Source organism: Notothenia rossii (genome assembly GCF_949606895.1).
Source record: "Notothenia rossii genome assembly, chromosome: 8".
Lineage (NCBI taxonomy): Eukaryota > Metazoa > Chordata > Actinopteri > Perciformes > Nototheniidae > Notothenia > Notothenia rossii.
Window position 1 is genome coordinate 24,554,022 of NC_136906.1, and position 21,973 is coordinate 24,575,994.

At 38.9% G+C, this 21,973-nt stretch overlaps 2 protein-coding genes across 4 annotated transcripts; one reads left to right on the forward strand and one right to left on the reverse strand.

Moving 5' to 3' along the window:
* Window positions 1-230: 230 nt before the first annotated feature.
* Window positions 231-11,126, forward strand: LOC307015175 (UNC93-like protein MFSD11). Of its 2 annotated transcripts, none has more exons than XM_079643640.1 (13): window positions 231-718; window positions 1,213-1,268; window positions 1,513-1,620; window positions 1,709-1,788; window positions 2,775-2,871; window positions 5,277-5,335; window positions 5,520-5,664; window positions 6,751-6,800; window positions 7,970-8,035; window positions 8,129-8,254; window positions 8,341-8,515; window positions 9,189-9,324; window positions 10,344-11,126. In XM_079643640.1, exons 1-13 carry the CDS (start codon window positions 629-631, stop codon window positions 10,377-10,379), a joined length of 1,224 nt encoding a protein of 407 aa, XP_079499766.1. In that variant the 5' UTR covers window positions 231-628; the 3' UTR covers window positions 10,380-11,126. The 2 variants fall into 2 exon arrangements, with proteins under 2 accessions (XP_079499766.1, XP_079499765.1); XM_079643639.1 differs by having other exon boundaries at window positions 232-718; window positions 10,331-11,126.
* Window positions 11,127-13,579: 2,453 nt separating this feature from the next.
* On the reverse strand, window positions 13,580-21,160 carry kdm8 (lysine (K)-specific demethylase 8). 2 transcript variants are annotated; one of them, XM_079643642.1, is made up of 8 exons: window positions 21,048-21,160; window positions 19,250-19,718; window positions 17,584-17,756; window positions 15,982-16,114; window positions 15,836-15,886; window positions 14,686-14,835; window positions 13,868-13,960; window positions 13,580-13,789 (listed from the first exon to the last, which is right to left on the reverse strand). In XM_079643642.1, exons 2-8 carry the CDS (start codon window positions 19,715-19,717, stop codon window positions 13,625-13,627), a joined length of 1,233 nt encoding a protein of 410 aa, XP_079499768.1. In that variant the 5' UTR covers window position 19,718; window positions 21,048-21,160; the 3' UTR covers window positions 13,580-13,624. The 2 variants fall into 2 exon arrangements, with proteins under 2 accessions (XP_079499768.1, XP_079499767.1); XM_079643641.1 differs by having other exon boundaries at window positions 19,244-19,718.
* Window positions 21,161-21,973: the final 813 nt, after the last annotated feature.

The following is a 21,973-nucleotide window of genomic DNA, read 5'->3' on the forward strand; positions in this document are numbered from 1 at the left end:
TTTGCTTAGTGAGAGGCTAATGTTTTATCTGGAGAGGAAACACCAAAATGACAAAGTAAAAAATCCTCAAAATTATATTTATTAAGTGATTAGTTGCTTTTTGCTAATGACAGTAACACTTAAAGCTAAAATATCTTCATTGTTAAACTATTTTGCTTTCCATGGGAGAATATTCCTCCTGGTCTCCTCTGGAAGGCAGCAAAGCTAAATGAGTGTAAATGACCACAAACCGCAGCAGGAGGAGAAGAAGAGGAAGCAGGAGAGAGTGAGGAAAGAAATAAATGACGAAGCTGGAGAGGAACAAGGAAGACAGCCACAAATCTCATGTAATTAAAGTCACAAGTTGTCATGCGTACTTAGCATGATAGAAGGGAAGTGGTTGTATAAGAGTGCTGCTCTGTTGCTGCCTGTGTCACTGCACCCCGCGAAACGGCCCTTTTTCCTGCCTTCCGCGCATTAAACTTTCACTATAGCGTTAGAAAAGTAAACTCTAGTGTCGTGACTGTGTTACCATGAATTTATCCTTGAAGAATCCGTATGGGAGTCTTTCCTAGATCAATTGAGGAGACGTTATAACAGTGGACGCGGCAATAAATTTAACATGTATTAAAAGGAGTAGGAGAACACCATGGCAGACAGGAGGACTTTCAACGTTGTGATTCTGGGGTTGGGTTTTCTGTTCATTTTTACCGCCTTCACCACCTGTGGGAATGTCGAAGTAAGTCAAACATTATTACTGAGTTTCTACACATCTAAACCTGTTTTTTTATATTGTAAGTGTTTTTATTGCATATACTTTTCACAAAACCCTGCAGCAAACCCTGTCCTTCTAATCTAAAACACATACAAAACTTGAAGATAACTTAATTTTACAAAGGTATTGCAGCATACGGAAATGTTGCATGTTGTTTGGATATTTTTTTTTTATAAAGAGTTAAAATAAAAACATGACATTTATGCATTTGTTTTTGGTGGTAACATCTTTTATTACAACGGCAGAGATATCTAATAATGCGCATTACGGTGCAAAAGCTGTTTGTCATGCGCAACTCGTGTTTCTAATTTCCATCAATGGTCAGTGAAATTATCAAACCGGATGGGTGACTTAATGACAAAATCATGACCTATTTTGTCCAATCTAACCCTGTGTTTTAATGTTTTTATTTTATTTTTTAGCAAACGGTGTTTTAATGTTTTTATTTTATTTTTTAGCAAACTGTAGTGAAAAGCCTGCAGAACAACACTTTCACTGGGAGTGGGTACCACAGGTAGGCACATTCTCTTTATCGACTAATCGATTAGTGTCATTAACAACGACAGATGTGTAAAACTGAGATTCACCACAAAAAATCATGGAAAAGCACTGCTTTAAATCTTGTGTCTTGTTTAACATAGATGTCTTTATACATGTATTGTACATTTAGCATGGAAACATCATTAAAACAAATGGAATAAACACATTTTCATAAACAAGCACATTGTAAATAATAACTATCTTTGCCTTCCCCGCAGTCTTGGAATCATCTATGGAGTCTTTTCGTTCGCCAATTTACTTGCACCAACGGTTGTTGCCGTAATTGGACCAAAATGTACTATGTTTCTGAGTGGCCTACTTTACAGGTAAACATTGTTATTGTAATTACATACAGGATGTTGCAAAGATGCTGAAACATGCTGCTCATTGCTGTTCTGCATGCTTTCTGTGCAGTGGGTACATTGCTGTGTTCATCATCCCTTCAACATGGTCCTTCTACCTGACCTCCGTGCTGATCGGCATAGGAGCAGCCAGTAAGTTCCGCTACCAGATAGGAAATGATGTTGAACATATGACTGTAACTTTTTTAATGTTTGCAGCAGCATTCAGTTTATAACTTAAAATGCTGATTAGCAAACGTTAAAAGAAAATGATAGAAGTTCCGTTAAGACAAAGAGATTTGTCTATTTGTAATTATTCCATAACTTACAATGCACAATTGAAACCTGGCTTATAATGTCAAGAAAGATCAATTAATATGGGTGTGCCTGGATTTTTGTCATTTGGATTTAAGTTATTCATTCCATTGATGATTGTTGTTTTAATTCATCATTTTGTCTTTAAAATGCCAGAAAATAGTGAAACATTGTCATTACTACTCCACAGAGCTGAGGTGAAATCCATAGACAAACATATAAGACAAAGAAATATATCAAAAATATAAGTGAAATTGTCTTTATCTTTCAGGTTATTTGAATGCTGAAATCGCCTTGAAAGTATTTTTTTAAGAATTCAGGTTTATCATTTTTTTGGTTTGGGCACATAGGATCAGATCCCATGTAAAAATATGTAAACATCAATAGCACAACTTTGTTCCTTTTCAGCCTATTCAATCTTATTTTCTGTGTTTCAATAGTGTCTGATCATGCATACAGGGATTATCAGGCCTGGGATGGGTAAACGCGCATAAACAGTCTTTCCCAAATTAGAACCTTAAATGGGTGAGGAGCTGTTTTTGTAAATATTATGCAGCACTTTGAGCTTGCTCGCAGATATTAATGAAAATATAGAGAAAGCAGCCCTCTGCTGAGCATTTACTGGAAAAATGAAGAAAAATGATTCAGGGCTGTTTCTAATGCAGCCTCAAATCATTGCAGTGTGATGAATTTGTATCATGTCCCAGGGCTACTGTGAGGCATTACTTACCAACACAGAAAGATAATTTGTCACATCGGGTGGGCAATTAACTGACTGGTTACATTTTTCCCTCTCATGACCTCTCTCACTCTCTTTCCTAAAGTGCTGTGGACGGCTCAAGGACACTTTCTGGTGGAGAACTCTGAGGCCTCCACCATCAACAGGAACACAGGAGTGTTTTGGGCTCTCCTACAGTGCAGGTACGCAGATACTGACACAGATACACTCCAGTCTTTCACTCTATCCACTGGTACACACGATATGTTTTCAAAGGGCCCTGTTATGCTCGTTTTCATGTTCACATGTGAATGTTGTTGTGCCTCTACTGTGACATGTGTTCATGCTTTAATGTTCAACAAGGTCTTTCTTTTGTGTTAATTGGTTAGCTGGCCTGCTCTGTTGTGATTCCTCAACCTCTTACAGATGTCCCGCCTCTTAGCCTATCACGTACGTTGAGTAAGAGCGGTAGCCAATAGAAGCGCGAGTGTTACATAGTGATGTCACTGGGTTAAAGAAGTAAACAAAGGACTACAATGGAAGCGTTTTAGGCAGGGGGGAAGTGTGTCGAAGAGAAAATTGGGGATTTTAGCCTTTGGAGACCATTTACATGCTAAATACTAAAACCTATACAACACACTGCAGTGAAGGGAAAAACCCCAAAAGGATAATAGAGCCCCTTTAATATTTAGATAACACTACGTGAATCTCTTAAAACTTTTGAACACTTCCTTTAGGGAAATAAATATTCATTTTTTTATTTGTGAATCTAAAAATCCTCTTGGTTATTTGCTTCCTAAACCAACCCACAGCAGCAAATACAATAGCTAACATTGTTATTTCTTCCATCATCATTACATACATAACACCTTGATTTCCCCCCCCCATTTTTCTTTAATGCAACTATTCCATTTGATCAAAGACAGAGTTACACTGCAGCAGCCAAAATACTGTCAGGCCTGTATTTGTAGCCCGACAGGATATTACTGTATGCCCCATTTTTAAATACATATACACAAAAAGAATCATGCAAAAAATTGGCTGATCTGTCAGTGAGTCATTTGTTTTCTGCAAAATGTAAAAACACCCAAAGCTCTTTAAACCGAGTTCTGCAACCGAGTGTTGGCCTGTTCATCGCTTGTATTCAGCCCACTGCTCTTGTACACTGGCTTGACCAACTAACATGTATTTGTTTAAATATGCAAATTGAATTAGTCTAATAATGACATTGGCTGTCACCTGCTCCAAAGCTCACAGGAGGGCCCTGCTAATCTGGCTCTGCAGTGAGGACCCCTGCCACAGTAAACTCATGAATCACTTTCTCACTGCTTGTAGAATGAACTTATTGTTATGTTATAATGAAAAACTCCTGTTATAGCTTGCGGAGGCTTTGGGAAACACTAATTGCTCATCTCCATATTTTTTGTTAAAGTGTTATGGAATTAAAAAATGCTGTAAAAAAAAAAAGAAACTGCAGAAGCATACTAGAAAAGTGGAAACTGAAAAAGAGTTTCAGTTCTCCTTGTTGGCTTTTCTGTCTGTCAAGCATGCTTTCTCAAATAACAACTCAGAGTATACGATATAAGCCTCTGTATCTTTTAATTAAACTGATTGTCTTAATGCAAATACTTTAATTAAAGGTCAACACGTACTCTTACACTAGAGGGTTTGATCCACAACAAATTGCACAGGGCATAACTTTCCAAATGTTTTGTTGTTGTGTAATTCTTTAGCTGTAGTCATTGTAGAAGCTGGATCTTCCAACGTATCACATGATCTTCAGCCCTAAAGGGGCCCTGTTATGCATTTTGGGGTTTCCCTTTTCTGAAGTGCGTAATATAGCTTTTGGTGAATGTAAATGGTCTGCAAAGGCTGAAATCCGAAAGTTCATGCCAGAGGGAGTTTCTCTCCCACTCTCTCCCCCTGCCTGAAACACCTCTGTTGGACTCCTTTGTTTACTCCATAACATAATGACGTAACACTCGCGCTTCTATTGGCTAACACATTGTACATGATAAGCTAAGGGGCTGGACATCTCTAAGCGGTTGACCAATCACAACAGAGCCGGCCAGCTAACCAATCAGAGCAGACTGGGCTCTGGTTTCAGACAGAGGGTGAAAAGAGGTGCTGCAGCACAGGCAGTATGAGAAGAGCTTTTTGAACATTAAAGCATGGAGACATATCAGAGTAGAGACACTAAATACAAATATGAACCTGGAAATGAGCGTAATAGGGCCCCTTTAAAGTGCTCGAGATAAAATCAAAATCTATAATTCCATGTTGCGGAGCAAATTCTGTCTACTGATAATGATCATGCATTACAGTTGAAAGCTTCAGAACAGCTAAACATTGACCTTGAGGTGGAATTGTTTGTCGATTTACCCAAATAGTTTGAACATGTTGTCCTGGGAGCTGTTCAATAGCTGCCCTCTGCTCATAGTACTAGGATGGGTTAAATGCAGAGGTCGTGCTGTGTGTATGTGTGACCATTAAATAGGGTTTCATCCCTCAACCTGCAAAGATGCATCAAAAGGCAGAATTACAACTTGTTGTGCTACTTCTTTGACATCTGTTATTTACTCATGTACATATTTGATCTTATTTACAGCATGCTGTTTGGCAATCTCTACATTTATTTTGACTGGAATGGGAAAACCGAGATATCAGGTAGGTTAGAACTTGAGTAAGTCCTGTCTGTGACTATAATAGAAATATCTAGCATGGTGATGGAAGCAAATACCAAGAGGATTATATAAGGGTGTTTGTTATTGTAAATATGCTCAGAGCTTAATGTTGTTAATATATCTTGTGTGTTTTAATTAAGCGCTTTGTTTTAATCTTCCTCTCCCAGACAGCAGCAGGAAAAACATCTTCGTGTCCCTGCTGGTCACCTCGGTGCTCGGCACACTCAGCTTCCTGGTGCTGAGGAAGAGCCATCACGCAGAGGAGCTGCTCTCTGAAGAGGAAGGCCAGTCGCTGCTCTCACCTCGCACTATGTAAATGAATATCCTTTAGATAATAAGACCTTTTTCTCTCTGGTCCAAAACACTCAGAATATATAAAAATGTCAGTACCACTCGTGCAAAAGGACAAAAGGGTACAAACCTCAAGTGATGAATAATAGTCCACTGTGTTTTATACAACATGTAAAAATGACAAAGAAGTGAATTCACCTTTCGTTCAGTTGACCATGTTTAACTATAATTATACCACCTTAAAATGATATTTTTAAATAACCCGCGTTGAATTTTGCAAGGGTTTTCTACATGACTTTTAAATGCAGTTCTGCAGGAGTTTTAAATCACCCTTGTCCTTCACAGAAATGGCAGAGCGGTTTCCTGCACATCATTGCAATTTTGACAGAGCAAAGCCTAATCATCGCACTTTATACGAGTGGGGTGCAATCAGGAAGATGTGGGGCAGCAGGGACGGATACTTCCTGTTTGAGAGAGTACAGATTCTCCTGGCACAGCCCTCAAGAATATTTAAATATTTATGGCTTGAAGGTTCGACTCAAAATATGGGATGAAATAATAAGTGAAATGTGTAGCTGGAGACTTAAAGTCACGTGGAAGTTAATGGCCAAAAGAAGCCCAAATGCAAGGGTTTGTGTAGGACAATTTAGAAAATTTGCAAAATTTGACATCAAGATTAGTGGATAGAAATCTAGTTAGCGCTTATTTGTAAAGAAAAACGTGTCCTATAAGCATGCTTGTGTCTGCCTTATAAGCAGTTTGCGCTCAGAAACAGTTACAGATATCCTTTCTGGATGCAGGTATTTGATTATTAGCAGAGTGTGAGTGTGTGTGTGTGTGTGTGTGTGTGTGTGTGTGTGTGTGTGTGTGTGTGCGTGCGTGCGTGCGTGCGTGCGTGCGTGCGTGCGTGCGTGCGTGCGTGCGTGCGTGCGTGCGTGCGTGCGTGCGTGTGTCTCATTTCTTTTAGCACTCATTTGGATTTTACAGGATTATTTTAGATCATTATGCAATTAAAGTGTGTTTAATTTAATTCAATGTTTTAATTTAGGATTTCTTTAGGATTAATTTCAGTTTTGTCAAAGTTAAAACAATTTTTTTGTTTTTTAGGTATAAGCAAAGAGCCAACTCTGCCGTGGAGGATGCCAAATTGGAATTCAGTAGGTTATATTATTTGTATAAACTAGTGTTTATTTGGATACAGAACAAACTAAATGTAGTAAAAAGTCCCAAATATTCATAATGCTCATTCCATGTGTTGTGTTGGATTAGTGATCAATTGTAGTAAACCTTATTTTTCCGCTTGAGGAAAAGGGGCCCTATTATGGAAATGTTCACGTTTATATTTGTATTTTGTGCCTCTGCTATGAAATGTTTACATGCTTTCATTTATAAAAAGTGCTTTATTTTGTGGGATTTTAGCCTTTGCAGACCATTTACATGCACACAAACCTATAGAACACACTACAGGAAAAGGGAAACCCAACAAAGCCTAATAGGGCCTCTTTAAGTCTTCATCACCTGGGAACCTTGAATGTCCATAAAGAATAGTGTTGAGATATTGTATTTCAACATAGTATGTCATGGCTAAACATCCAAAGGAAGAGATATTGCAATTATTCCATATATTCCAACATTTCACAGAAGACGGCCCTCAACAGCTAACAGAAATACTTGTTATTTTCCGTCTCTCACCCACTGCAGGCAGCCTCTAGCTTTACACACTTCACCACTCATGTTCTGAAGCTAGCAGGCACTTTGGTTTTCCTTTCAAGTGAAAACTTCTTTCGTCAAGGATAAAAATCTTCTAGCATTACAAGAGTGTACACACAAACTGCCTTGTTTCAGATTCTATCTCTGTTTGTCAACTTTAAACTGCGCAGCACTGGCTCCCGCCTTCAGTGCAGCCTCAAGTTGTTTGGATGATCAGATTGCTCTTTGTCCTGCCTGTATCTTGTGTGCGTGTAGACTTGTGAACATCTGCCTCACAGGTATCAGGCTTATCCAAGATGCACACTGATTCATGTCAAGCGAGGGCATCCGGGCCTGTATATAAATAAAAACAAACCCAGTGGGATTTCTTCCTTCTAAAAAATCTGGATTTACCTAACAGCCGGTTGAAATTCTCCCTTGGGTGTTTTTCAACTTGCATTAAGATGCGGCTTTTTGGCCTATTGAGAGGAGTATTTCCTTTTATCTGTGTTAAACGCACATTCTCAGAGGGTAATGGGACCTTACCGTCTGCATTTCCTCTCAATCCACGTATAAAAAAGGTATATCATATGTTATTAGCAATTCAAATCAGTGTATTGTGTCTCTCCCTGCTCAGGAACCATGCTGCAACTTCTGAAGACTAAAACTATTCTGCTCCTGAGTCCCTGCATGGCATACAGCGGTAAGCCTCGTGATAAATGAGCTAAGTATTAGCATTAAGTATCAAACCTCCAGTGAAGGCTCGCGGCTACAGCATGTGTTTCTTCTTCTGCAGGCCTGGAGCTATCATTCTACAGCGGGGTGTATGGGACGTGTATCGGAGCGACTGCACAATTTGGGGAATCCGCAAAAGGCTTGATTGGGATCTCTGGGATTGTGGTAGGCATTGGAGAAATTGTGGGTAAGTTAACATTACCGCAGCTCTTTCAGTGATTCAAAAAGTCTCTCACAGGGTCTTGAGTTCATTCATGTGTTCCCTCTCGTCAGGTGGAGGCTTGTTTGGATTGTTGTGTAAGAACAATCGCTTCAGACGGACCTCTGTGGTGTTTCTGGGATTGCTCGTCCATTTTGTTGCCTTCTATTTGATCTTCCTCAACATCCCAGATGACGCCCCTGTCGTCTTTTATACCAGCTCTCAAAGTAAACCATATTTAGCTCCGAGGTAAGTGACTCCCCCAACAGTTTTGGATTGTTTGAAGTGGGGTTTTATGAGGTACTTATCCATAGTCAGTGTATTACCTAGAGTAGAACATCGGAAAAAAGCACAAACAAGTATTAACAAGGAAACAAAGCAATGTGCTGCTGTGGAAGGGGAGAAGAAGTCAAATGTATTTTAGCCACCTAAGAGACAACCATTTCAGATTACTTTATGCTATATTTAATATATTTTCACTGCTTTACCATGTTATGCAGTCCTTTCTGACAGAAAACTTAAGCAGTTATCAAAACTACCAGACTCTTAGAAAAGAACAGTCATTTTACCTCACAATACACAGAAGTTGCTGATCTAAGATTTGCATGACATAACTACACTGTAGCTATGCACACATGACAATACAAGCTTTGCCTCTTGAATCTAGCAAGGCTTCAATAGGTCAGTTCCTCTGTTTTATTATGCAACTTTTACATTTGAACTAACCAAGGTCACATAGCTGGTGCTCTTTTATTTGATTAGCTACCTGTAGCTAATACACTGACTATGAATACATACCCTTTTCAAGCTCTCTTCAAAAAATCCCTAACTAACCCTTTAACAATAAAGAAGAATGAACACCAGGAAGGCCAGTTACAATCCTCTTTAGCAATCTTTAATAAGAACTATGTTTCTCTCTCAGCGTGTCCATCGCCCTGCTGTGCAGCTTCCTGCTCGGACTCGGGGACAGTTGTTTCAACACGCAGCTCTACAGCATATTAGGCTGTGTTTATGCTGAGCAGAGCGCGCCTGCTTTTGCCATCTTCAAATTCATCCAGGTAATCCCGAGTCGCCAATTCCCAGGATTTGTTAGCAGAGCTGAGCAAAGCTAGGTTAAAGTGTTGTTTTGTCAAGTATGAAATACATTCGCCTGGAGTCCCATTAAAAAAGGGAAAGAACAAGACCTTTCACACACCTCCTAATCCTCCCTTTGTCTTTGCTGCGAAATTGGTCTCTAACAAGAAATAAACCATATGAATTGAATGTGAAATTAACTCCAATTAAAATGCAGTTTTGTGCTCTTAGCGCATACATATCTTCTCTGTAAACCACCATTTTCTAAAAAAAACACAGATCCCAAAAGGGGGGAATTAAAATGGTAATTTCTTGCTTTTATGATGGCCCACCGTAGTTTCGCATTTATTCGACTAATGATCAAATACCTTGTTTTGATACAGCCAATCAGATCTTGAATAAAGTAGTGTGTTTTTATTTTAATACTTTGGCAGATATAAAAACAGCAGGAAATTAGATATAATTACAAATACTGATGGCATTGGCAAAAGGTCTATCTTCTATTAGTTAATTTGATTGCATTTAAAGAGGCCCTATAGTGCTTTTTGGGGTTTTCCCTTTCCTCTAGTCTGTAGTGTGTTATGTAGAGTTTTGTGCATGTAGATAGTCTGCAAAGGACGAAAATCACATAGTTCCCTTCAGAGGGAGTTTCTCTCCTGCCTGAAACACTTTCATTAGACTCCTTTGTTTACTTCAGTAACAATAATCATGACATCACTACATAACACTCGCTCTTCTATTGGCTAGCGATGATATGCTAAGGGGTGGGACATCTCAAAGTGGTTGACCAATCACAACAGAGCCGGCCAGCTAACCAATCAGAGCAGACTGGGCTCTGGTTTCAGACAGAGGGTGAACCTGAAATGAGCATAATAGGGCCCCTTTAACAATGAATGTTCAGTTATAAAACTGGTACAATGAACTTACTTAGCAAAACCATGGATTTTGTCGGCTGAACTGAAGCATCCTATATCTTTGATCCTCTCTCAGTCTGTTTTTGCAGCCGTGGCGTTCTTCTACAGCGGGTACATCCTGCTGAAGTGGCAGCTCCTGCTGATGGTCATCCTGGGCTTCACCGGGACGCTCTGCTTCTTCGTGGTGGAGTGGGTGCAGAACCTGTCTGTAGACCTGCCGGAATATTAGACGGAAGACATTTCTGCATCAGCAATGATTTTTTAATATGTGTTAGTGGGAAGAACTACAGCCATCAGAGGAACAATCCATCGTGTTTTATTCCATCAGGAGTCATTTGACAATCGTTTATTATCAGCACAATATATTTCATAAACCTTGGGATAACATTAAAGCAGTTTGAGTTGTTGCAACGTGTGACACTGAGTTGCCTTTAGAACATTTGAATCGTGGACCTTTGCTCTCTGTTCTATAAATCGCAACACTAAACAATCTCATCGTTAATGATTACCTTATTTTCCTCCTGCACTGTTGATCTTATCGAATCTTTACAAACATAACCACTTACCTTCTTTTGTACTTAGTTAGAGTTGCTTCCGGCCCAGGTTTGTTATTGAAGTCAGAGTTATATGGTTAAAAAATATGTTCTACTTTAAAAGCTGTTAGTTTGTCAGAATGATGTAAGAAAATGGAAGAGAGAAAGTCATGTAAAACTGTTCCTGTCATGTTTAAGAGAAATGTAAACTAATGCTTGACAATCCTTGTTCTTAACTCTTTGTTTGTACATTTATAATTTTTTCAATGTTTTTTGCCTATCTTGATAAATAAAGTTGTATTCATTTTTGGAGATTTCATCCAAAATGAAAAGGAACAACTGTTAGTATTTTTCTTATACAAACTGTAATAACTCAGATAGTGTCAACATAAAAGAATCAATGCATAGACACATATTATTTTTAGAGGAATATTCACTCATAATTATTGATTACATTGTTTATAACCCATAAATCAGCCTGTGTTTCAGATCTACATTTATAGGGATGTTTTACTCACCACAACATAACCATTGTACATCCAGTTCATTCTCCCACAAAACGAGATAAATCTACCGCTATTTATCCTGATTTGCCAGATTTATTTGAAAATCCATGAGCCCATTAATCAAAAGAGCGGGGGCAGAGGGTGTCGGTGGAAGCGAAAGGGTTATAAGACCCCAAGGCCCCAAATTACTTCACTGGTAATTGAGTATTGATTACATTTTAATGGGAGTAAGCAATTTTGTGTGATCCTAACTCAATTGTGCCACGTACTTGACGACAACAAAGCACTGATGGGCTAAATGAAGTTTACAGCATTTACTTACAGAATTAAACTCCGCAGGGTTCATATTATTGGTTTAGCCTCGTAAGGAAAGTAACTACGTTCGGATAAATCTATTACCTGAACCCAGGCAATGTTTAATGCACCAGCTCTCAGATATTACCCTCGCAATGGAGGTTTTTCAGGTTGCGTTGTTTGTTAGCTGGATTACGGAAACGCTACTGACCGGATTTTTATAAAACATGGTGGAAGGGTGTAGCACAGGTGTAGCATTGGGTAAGGGAGAAGCCATTACATTTTGAGAGCGGATTGGAAATACAGGCGGATACTGGCATTATTTTTACACTTACTGAAAAAGCAGGGTGTGCCACAATGTTTCTCAAAATTCAAAGTTCAAAAGTAATACATTTAAAACATTGAACGTTTTATCTGCTGTTTTATGGAAGCTTTCAAGATAAGATATTGACTATCAGTTCATTTACTTTTTTCAATTTTGAGATAGCCTACTTGAACTGAGATTTGACACTACCTGCTGATTTATACTTCTACTCCCCTACATCTCAAGAGGAAAATATTATACTTTAATTTACAATAAAAAATATGTATCATCATTTTTAATAGGTAGATTAAAGATCGATAACATAAAACGTTATTGATCCCTTGGTGAAATTCACAAGCTACCCAGCAGTAGGCCTATAGATAATAAAAACAAGCTGCACCTTTACCAGAATCAACTTTGACCTGATGAACACATTGGTGCAATCACAATTTTTATCATAAGTATAAATTAATATATTGTTCTGAAATGGAACTTGAGTACATTTTGATGCTAATGTTTTCATACATTTCATGTGTATTTATTCAATTTGATTTAAGTAATTGTCCTTCAGTAAAAGGTCTAAATACTTCATCCACCTCTGGTTACTATTCATAATTGAAATGCATGAACGAGCCCATATTTACAAGCACTTAGAGAAAACAGTGATTCCAAATTTCAGTCACCCGTCAAAGAGAGACAATTTAAACCCATTTTATTTTACATTTGCGGCAAATTATGCATGTTTGTTTAGGCCACATTACCGTTATAGACGGCACTTTGTTCAAAGTAAAAATGTCACACTCGTTGAAAAAAATGAATTGTATTTTAAATCTATTTATTTGGGCTGAAAAATTATTAGAAACTCTTCACCTTCTCCTCAGATGTTTGTCTGCCGTGCGCAGACTGTGAATTGGGTTGAAAGGCAGATCAAATGTGTACATCAGTGCTGATCTACTTAATGTTGTCACTTCTGTCATACTGCTTGACTCTAATTAGAGGGTTTGATTGAAACAAACCGACGGCATAATGACTGGGGTTTGTCAGAGGTCTGAAAAGTGAAACAAAGTGTTGCCGTCTTTGTAGTCAGGTGTTGCGTTTGTGAGACAGGAGTTGTACTGTCAGGCTGCTTAACCAATGAGACAGTTTTAATTTCAAAGCCTGTCTTTTCCCAGGGGATTAATTCATTTCATTTATTAATTTAATCTGTGACCTGCCTAATTGCCTTTGGCTGTCAGTTAACCACAGAGCCATGTTTATCACCATCTTTGTACCTGTAGCTCGCTCGGTTAGTACATTTGAAGACTTGCCTCATTTCCATGAATTATGGAAATCATACATCTGAGAATAGTTGTAGGAATAAGGTTGAGAACACAATTAAATATGCCAATTTGAAAAGAGAAACATACCCTATCAAATGAGATGACTAACACTGCTCTGTAATTATATGCAGGTTGAAATGAGCACAAACAGTTTTAACTGCTCATTTGTTTTTTTTCCCTCCTGCTTCCAGCTTTCCACACAATGGATGTGTTTGCAATCATCAGCGGCACAATTAATCTAATTGTGTGTTTATTGTTCGTGGATCAAAGGTTTGTGTGATCAGTGCCGGTCCAAAGATTTATCAGAATTAGCCTTGCATTATTTAAAAACTCCCAAATTGGTTTGCTTCCACAGAAACAGAAAACAACTGAAATTGTAAAAAAAGTATATTTTTGTATTAAAGATTTGTGCAGTCATGACCACCAGAAGCTAACAGAGAAGCTGAGCTCTAAGGAGCGGACGTAGTGCCAGTGCTGGACGGGGATGAACAGCACGTCTCCGGGCTGTAACACACATTCCAGATAAGGAGCCTTGGCAAACTCCGGGAAGCGCTCTGTGTCCGGGTTCTCCACATCCACCTGCATGGGAGGAAGTGCTGCATACATTAACTGGCTCCAACATGTATTTCTTATCTATATATGGACTGTCAATCCCACCTGACTGGTGTTGTGGAGGAGCTGGGATTGATGAGGGTACAGCTTGTCCGTGTCCTCCGGGGAATAGAGGCGAATGTATTTGCTTCCCACCACCTGATACAGGGGAAACCCGTGGTTTAAACAAAGCGCGGTCACGTGACACATCTTTAACTGGATTCATACTCGCCCTGAAAGTCCTGAGGCGGCAGAGAAAATACATTCTTTGTTTTGTCACTTTATGTTTGAAAAAGGACAAAACAAAGAATTGATTCTCTCCGCCGCCTTAGGTCTTTCGGGGAGTGTAGACAAATTCTTCTTTATTTTTTTACATCTGTGGTTTTGACTGTTCTACAGTATTGCAATACTACATGGTACAAGTGTTTGTCTACCGCTTTCAAATCAAAAAAGCTCCACACGTTAGATAAATGCTCAAAGAATGTAGGTCACCCCTGTGAGAAACTCATGAATCAGCCTACCATAACATCATAGTGAGGCTTTCCAACAACATGCTCTCTGACCACAACGATGTCCTGAACAGCGAATATTCATTTTTACCATCAAATCACAGAAACAGGGTCCCAAGACTTAATAAAGTTAGACTGAAGCAATCCTTTGTGCACCATTCAATCCTCAAATTCGGAGTTCAATCCGAGTTTAAATGTATGATAGAGGTTCTTGAGCGTGTTTCTCTTCAGTGATCGTGATGTTATGTTACATGTTGTTTTCCTTGCATCGTGTTTCTTAATATTTCTCCTTTTGGAGCTGCTGTGATGCAAGTAACATCTCAGACTTGAAAATGAATAATTATCACATCGTATAAAACATTGTGTGTTGGTCACCTGAGCCAGGAAGTTCTGCTGAGGGTCTTGGTGCAGAGGGGACACGGTCCCCCCGGGGCCGAACCAGGCGTTTACAGTGATGTCCTCCTCGTCTCCTTCACCAAGGCAGCAGTAATCAGGAGGACGGATGTCTGCCTTTAGCTCTGGAATCTAATGCAACGTTAAAAAACAGAATCACATAGGGAGGGCTTTAATTCACACTGACAGAATTATACCATGTTGTTTTTAACCACAACATTTGCCAGTGTCTCATCAGAAATATTTTTCTATTCCTCCCTGCTGGCGATAGCTGTGGCCGCAGGCGTTTTGTGTTTGGCTCGTCTGTCTACTTCCTGTGAACCTTATATCTCAGAAATGCCTGGAGGGAATCTCTTCAAAATGTGTCACAAACTGTCAACATTTCAAATCAAGAATAAACATATTAGATTGTGTCGGACAAAGCTCGCTGTGACCCGTCAAAACTAAATAATTCACACTAATTAGGACAATTTCACACATATTGCATAATAATAGAAATGATTCTATGTTAAATATATATTTATTTTTATTATATACATTATTTAAAATTAAATTAACACATTTAAAAATGTATTTTATAATATTTCTTATTGTGAGATATTGTAGTATATTATACTATTTTTAAATATCATTTTTCATTTCCTTTTCTTATATTTTGTTATGTTTCCGTACATTTCTATTTGAAATGGGAGCAACTGTATCCTTGATTCATCATTCATTAATTCATGTTAATTATCCAAAGGAGAACATCGAATGTCTCCTTTTCCGATTATAATGCAACATTTTAAGTCAATTCCTTGATACAAATAATAGACATATAATTAGCTGATTAACAAGTTATCACTTAATAATAGGGATTTCATGTAAAATAAATCATGAAATATCACCAAATTCACAGCTATGAACTTGACATGATGCCCTCTCTGTAAAGGTCAATTCAGACAATGTATTGAAAATTAGGACTAAAAGGTCAATAGTCTTTAAAGCAATGTGGTTTGAGGATGACAGTTGGAAATAAGGAGAATTCAATTGTTCATTGTGCCAGAAAATAAAAGGTGAATAATCAATAGGTAATCAAAATAAATGGATCATTATTTCCATAACCATGTAGTCCGGAAGAAAGAAAACATACCTGATCAAAAAGCTGGTGTTGAGCGAGATAACCTGATCCTTTCACTCCATCCTGGGCCATTTCAGAACAACAGAGCAAATCAAAAACAAGTTAGAAAATAGTTTTGATCATGTTAACAATGCAGAACAAGTTAATGATGGACTTACTTTATTTAAAATGTATCGATCGATAAATTCATTGACGGTGAGCAGAGTCTGGGACCACCCCTCGTCCGTGTACCTGGACCCCACCTCGACAGGAACCGTCCGACAACCGGCCACTGACCTCAGGTATTCTATGCTTTGCGGAATGAAGAAAAACAAACATTACTGAAATAAAAACGGCATAACTCCTCAAGTCTGGTCATTCAGGGTTCTAGCACAGCTCAATATGTGGTGGGAGCACTTCAGGATGCCCCCCCCCCCCCCCACCGTCAGAGTGAGAGTCAGGCGCCGTATGTCAGGTGTCAGCGAGAGCAGTCAGCTGTCAGGAGGCGGCAGGGAGAGGGAGGACAGTGAGGGATCATCTTCAAATGCAGAGGCAGTTATATCGGCCTCCGGTGGCAGACATTAGAGTCAGGAATCGGGGGTGTTTTGACAAGTACACCAACATAAATTCACTTTGTGTTATTTCCACATTTTAAGGCAATTAAGACGAAAACGTAACGGAAGTGTCTGCTAACAAACTGATGTGAATTGTTTGTAACACGCCAGAGCTGCTTCAGTGAGTCGTGCAGGTTTCCCCTCTAGATGAGTGCACTCAGCTGGCGTCACAAGTGTAAATCAGTCTGATTACATGACTACACTGAGCCTGAGGAGGGCTGTAGTGTTTAACAATGCTGGAAGACTGCTGATGTATATGCTTATAGCAATACCGTGTGTTGTTTTCTAAATTCAAATTGACTATAAAAGACTTTGGGTACGGTGGCCAACCCGTGCACATGCACTAATCATGCAATACTATGTTAAAATAGGCCAATCATTTCATTTCAGGTAATTTTGGATTATTTTAACAATGTGAACGCATGATTCCTTCTGATATTATTGCAGATCTGCTTTAAGCTAGCTAGCTCACGTAGCTAACCTAGTCATTTCAAATATACTGACAAAACACTTACAATTATGAAGTACACAAACAGTGGCCAACTTTCGCAGTCTCGCAGACCCCACGCAGCAAGCAGGAAATGACACCAGTAACCCAGCTCACACCCAGACCCCACGCAGCAAGCAGGAAATGACACCAGTAACCCAGCTCACACCCAGACCCCACGCAGCAAGAAGGAAATGACACCAGTAACCCAGCTCACACCGAGACCCCACGCAGCATTCTCATCTGTTTGTCATTACTGGTGTCATTTTCTGGATGCTAACGCCATTGTAACACATAATCATTGATGTTCCGCTGTAACGCTGGTGGACTCATCAAACCAGAGTGGGCGAGCTGACCAATCAGAGCACAGTGGGCTCGTAGGGAGGGGTGGGCAGGAGCTCCAACAAGCCCTTTAGGACAGAGTGAATACACACACTATACAGAGATGCCATACCAATGTGAGTTTGGAAAATTGCACAATATAAATCTATTTTAGTAGACCTCAATAATGTAATTATGATCAGTAGAAATGTCATGTCATGGGACCTTTAATGATACTAATACTGATTAAAAAAAATGTATGGCAGGGAAAACGACTGATATAGTGATTTCATCTGGAAAAAAAAATAGCCTGTTTTAGTACAAATAGAACAACAGATTCAAAACAACAAACAACAAACCTCCAGGGGTGCTGGTTGAGGGCGGGCCAGTGCTCGATGGTCCCCTCTAAGATGAGCGGTTTGAGGGGGAGCAGGTAGTTTGTGTTGAAGCTCTCCAGTGAAGGACGTTTTACCCTGGGAATGGCCACCTCCTCTCTGATCACAGGAACATGCGGGCACTCCATCTTTATTCTCTGTTGATGACGCCAACACAACAAGGGGGTTTGTCAAGTATTCAAATTGATTCTAAAAACGAGCGCTGTAAGAGGCAAATAACAAGAAAAACAATGTGTCGGTAAACAGGCTGGGATAGATGGAAAAAATTAAATATAATCATATTTTGAGTTCTGAAATGGCAATGATGTTGTAGGATTTACTAATTGTGCTTTAACAACAAATGTACAAATGAGATTTTGATTTATAATCATCAGTAATGTGGATCAAATGACTAAACAGATCAAGGCAGCTAATAGAACAACTCAACAAGTAATTGTGCATCTATTATCTGATATATCATTCCAATAACTTGTATAGACTCGTATTGCACTATTCCACTTTTTTTTCTCTCACTTTTTTTTTTTAAAGAAAAAACATTTTTCTTTTTGTATTACTTTTAATATAGTATATTTTAATATTGGTTAATATTGTCTGCTTATCTGTATGAATGTGTTGCATTGTTGGAGAAGCCTGTGACCTAAGATTTTCAACGACATAATTACTCTGTAGCTATGTTAGTTTGACAATAAAGAACCTTGAACTCAGTTCTGAATCAGATAGATCACTTTATTGTACAAGTTAAATACTCTTATGCCATATTTAAATATCCTAAATCTAAAATGTCTCTCAAAAAATATCAATATAGTTTTTGCACATTATGCAGCCCTATTCTGTTGACATATTTCCCTATAAAATAACTTTATTGATTATAAGATTAAGAGATGAGTCAATCTCCAACCATTTTATGAACCATTAGAGCCGAAACCAGGATTGATGATGATGAGCAATATTAAAGGTTGAGGACTGTTGGTAGTGCATACAAACCGATATGAAGTTATCTCTATCGGTTTATGGAGACTGTCATGGCAATTTCTTACTTCTTTCTGGCATTAAGTTGATCAATTGATTGATCAAAAGGGTATTGAAGATCAAAAGACATTACAAATAGTTGTTATTTGCAGCCTTAAGCTCCACTACAGGCAGACATGGAAAGTTTCGTTTTGAGAAAAATCCTCCAAACCCTACTCTTAGCTTTCCATCTCAATCTTAAGGAATCTAAACAAAGGGATCTGACATTTGAGTGTTTGTTGCACTTTATCTTCAGTGACATTTGACAGAGTGCCTCAAGATGAAGGGCGACAAAGAAAATAAACACTTCTCACAAACTTTAGAAAAGCTTATTTTGAAATGTCCTCCAAGGTTACCAATTGTTGTAAACATTGAATAACCACTACTTTAGTCTGTTGCTAAATTGGTGACATTCAGTGGTCACTTAAATAGAACAAGTTGTGCACATCTTATTTTATGATAATGACTGATAATCTGCTACCTTTTATTCTTGTACATTTAATAGTAAATGTGCTTTGGCAATTACTTAAAGCCTTAAGAGTTCAAGACTTTTGATGGTGCTAATGAGGTAAATTATTACTTATGATAAAATCAAAAGGGACAAAAGATCACCGACCTTTACCTGCGGGTGTTCACTATCTTCTTCTTTAGTAGACTTCCTGACTTCACCTTGCAGAATCCGCACAATAACCTGAAGTATATCCTCCATGATGGCTGCCCCCATGAGTAAACCCATGTCACAAGTCCTCAGAGCCTCCAGGACATCCTCTGCTGACGGATCTCCGCGGCACAGAGCGGCCACTTTGAAGAGGCAGCCATACGAATAAACGCGCCTCCATTCTTTGTCCACATGGCGCCATGTTCCAGTATTGAGTTTCTCCCATGAAAAATCCAAAAGGATCTTGGCAGTGAGCATTCGGCTGGCGCTGGTGGTGTCGCTGTACAGCTGACATCTGGACCTTCTCAGCATCTCCACCACACTCGACTCCACTACGGCCCCAAACGGCAGTGGAAACTTTTCCTCATCTTTAGGCAGGACAGCAGAGATCTTTGTCCACAGCGTGTGCATTAATGAGACGTCTTTACTCATGCTGTGGAACAGACAGTGAAAGAAAGTTAGGACAGCCCTTGTTCGGACTGAATCCCGAATGATGATGCACAGGCACATTGACATGTGGACTGTTTGGTGATTCAACAACTCTGAAGCAAAGGTTGTATTTTAATTATTGTCCTGTGCTAAGATGTCATGGGTTCACACTTAGCTAAAAACTGTCCACCATGTTTACACAAAAACAGGACACTTGCTTGTGTATACTATACACCTCATATTCAAGTTGGAAATCACAAAATACAGCTGAGGGCCTCCAGAGCCAAAATTGCAATGTGTACAGTCAGTGTTGACCCTCTGTCACATGGTATCTGTGCCCGCCACCTCTGCCTCCATGTGACTCAAACTGTTGTTTTGGATGATCCTTTGAAACTGGAGATGACGCCAAAGTACGAAGCATCCTGATTCCTTTGAGTCAAAAACACACCCTTGTGAACAGAACACAACTAATGTAATTTGCCACATGCATGAAGTGTGTCAGGAGAGGTTTGACCGTGCAGTTCCCTCCACCAGGACACATATCATTCTGGTTTCTCAGAAACATTAGTATGCAACCTCTGACTTTACACACATTTGAGCAAAAACAACAAAACAAGCAGAAATAAACTATTTTTAGATAGGATGTTTGGGGGAATTATGGCCCTACTGTCATACATTAGGCTATTATGGAGTCATTAAGGAGGATGGGCAGAGTAAAGCTTCATCGAAAGTGTACCTCAAATTACTAGTGGGAGGAGGATAATGATTGTATCTAAAAAGCCTCAGAAATGGGTCTCTAGTGTCATTTTTAGAAAACCGAGTATCCTCTTTATGCTCATGTTGACTCCAAAATGTAACCCAAAAAAAGAAAGAGTCCCAATGAGTCCTGATGTCAGCTTTATTGCTGCAAGGCTGCACGATTAGTGCAATTTTAATTTAAAGATATATTTAAACCCTCAAATGCAAGTTAAATGTGAGAGCTGGACATACAAGGAGGTGGTTTAATATATTCAGTTGTTATTGGAGTGCTAAGACAGTACACACATTACATTAAATCCACAAAATGTAAGCATAACAAACAATGATTTTCAATCTTTGTAACGATATATTAATAGATTCATACTCAAAAGTAGTCGGAGTTGATGACAACCAAAGCTCTAGTGTATAAGATCATATTAATAACAATTTGAATATGGCATTAAGAGAAAGCTGCACTAAAAATCAAGTCGGTTAACGTTGAATAAAGTAACACGTGTAAACCAACGTTATATTAAATTCATTTTTAAACAGTGCTGGCTGTAGCCGAATTCAACACTTTAAATTGTATATTTACCCGTTTTCACAACATTTATACCGTGTATCCAATTTATTATATATTTTAAATAATAGACAGCTTCAACGCTGCTTCTGGAGTGGGACGACAAAAACACACCGGAAGGAAACTCGGATAGCGGGGAATATTGGTTCCGCGTTATGTTCAAGTGCTTAAAACTGATTAAAGGGTTTCTGCAAATGTTACAAATACTCGAACTCAATTTCGTTGCAATTGAAGCAATACATTTTTTTCAAACGTATTTTTATAGTTGCTCTGCATTGACTCTGTGCCCCAGTAGAGGGTAGTAACCCCTGCACACAGGACACGTCTGTGAAACGCAGTGACAGACACTGATTCAACTACTGTGTGTATCATAGAGTTGTGTACACTGTATAATCAGCTGCTCATTTATTTTGCAAATATAATGTTGCATACACTATCCTACATTGTCACATTTGTCCACAACCTCAGCCTTGAACATAAGCATCTGTCTTTTTTTTTAAAGTGTTGCTATGGAAACCTTAAAATGCCATGGTTTAAAGAGCAACTTCCAGGTTAAAGACACCTGTGAATAAATGTGTAGGAAAATGATGAATACACTAGATTTTCAAAAAAATATACAGAAATATACACTACAGTGACATCTGGCGTCGTTTTTGTAAGACATTTTCCCTTCCGCATAAAAAAGCCTCGGCTCGTGACCTCCCGCGTGTGACGTAACATGGGGAAACAAGGGGGAGAGCGGCCTGTGTAACGTATTAATAAACATGGATCCCAATGCTAGTTTCGACACAGAAGACACGGAAGAAGTTGAACATGAATATTCAAATGCATATGATGGACCAAAACCTTATAATTAAGAGTCTGCTAGGCGTCAAAGAGACCAGGAGCAGCCAAGGATTAGAAGAAATAACGGCCATTGGAGAGAAATTGAGCTGTGGTGT

What these genes read in the sequence shown, in the direction of transcription:
- kdm8 (XM_079643641.1), bottom strand. Translation starts at nt 19,717, where the DNA reads ATGAGTAAAGACGTCTCATTAATGCACACGCTGTGGACAAAGATCTCT. An exon ending in AACACCAGCTTTTTGATCAG is followed by an intron (nt 14,836 to 15,835) that starts GTATGTTTTCTT and finishes ACGTTGCATTAG; the next exon opens with ATTCCAGAGCTAAAGGCAGA. An exon ending in AGCAGAACTTCCTGGCTCAG is followed by an intron (nt 13,961 to 14,685) that starts GTGACCAACACA and finishes CCCCTGTATCAG; the next exon opens with GTGGTGGGAAGCAAATACAT.
- LOC307015175 (XM_079643639.1), top strand. Translation starts at nt 629, where the DNA reads ATGGCAGACAGGAGGACTTTCAACGTTGTGATTCTGGGGTTGGGTTTT. An exon ending in TGGGCTCTCCTACAGTGCAG is followed by an intron (nt 2,872 to 5,276) that starts GTACGCAGATAC and finishes TCTTATTTACAG; the next exon opens with CATGCTGTTTGGCAATCTCT. An exon ending in AAACCATATTTAGCTCCGAG is followed by an intron (nt 8,516 to 9,188) that starts GTAAGTGACTCC and finishes TTTCTCTCTCAG; the next exon opens with CGTGTCCATCGCCCTGCTGT.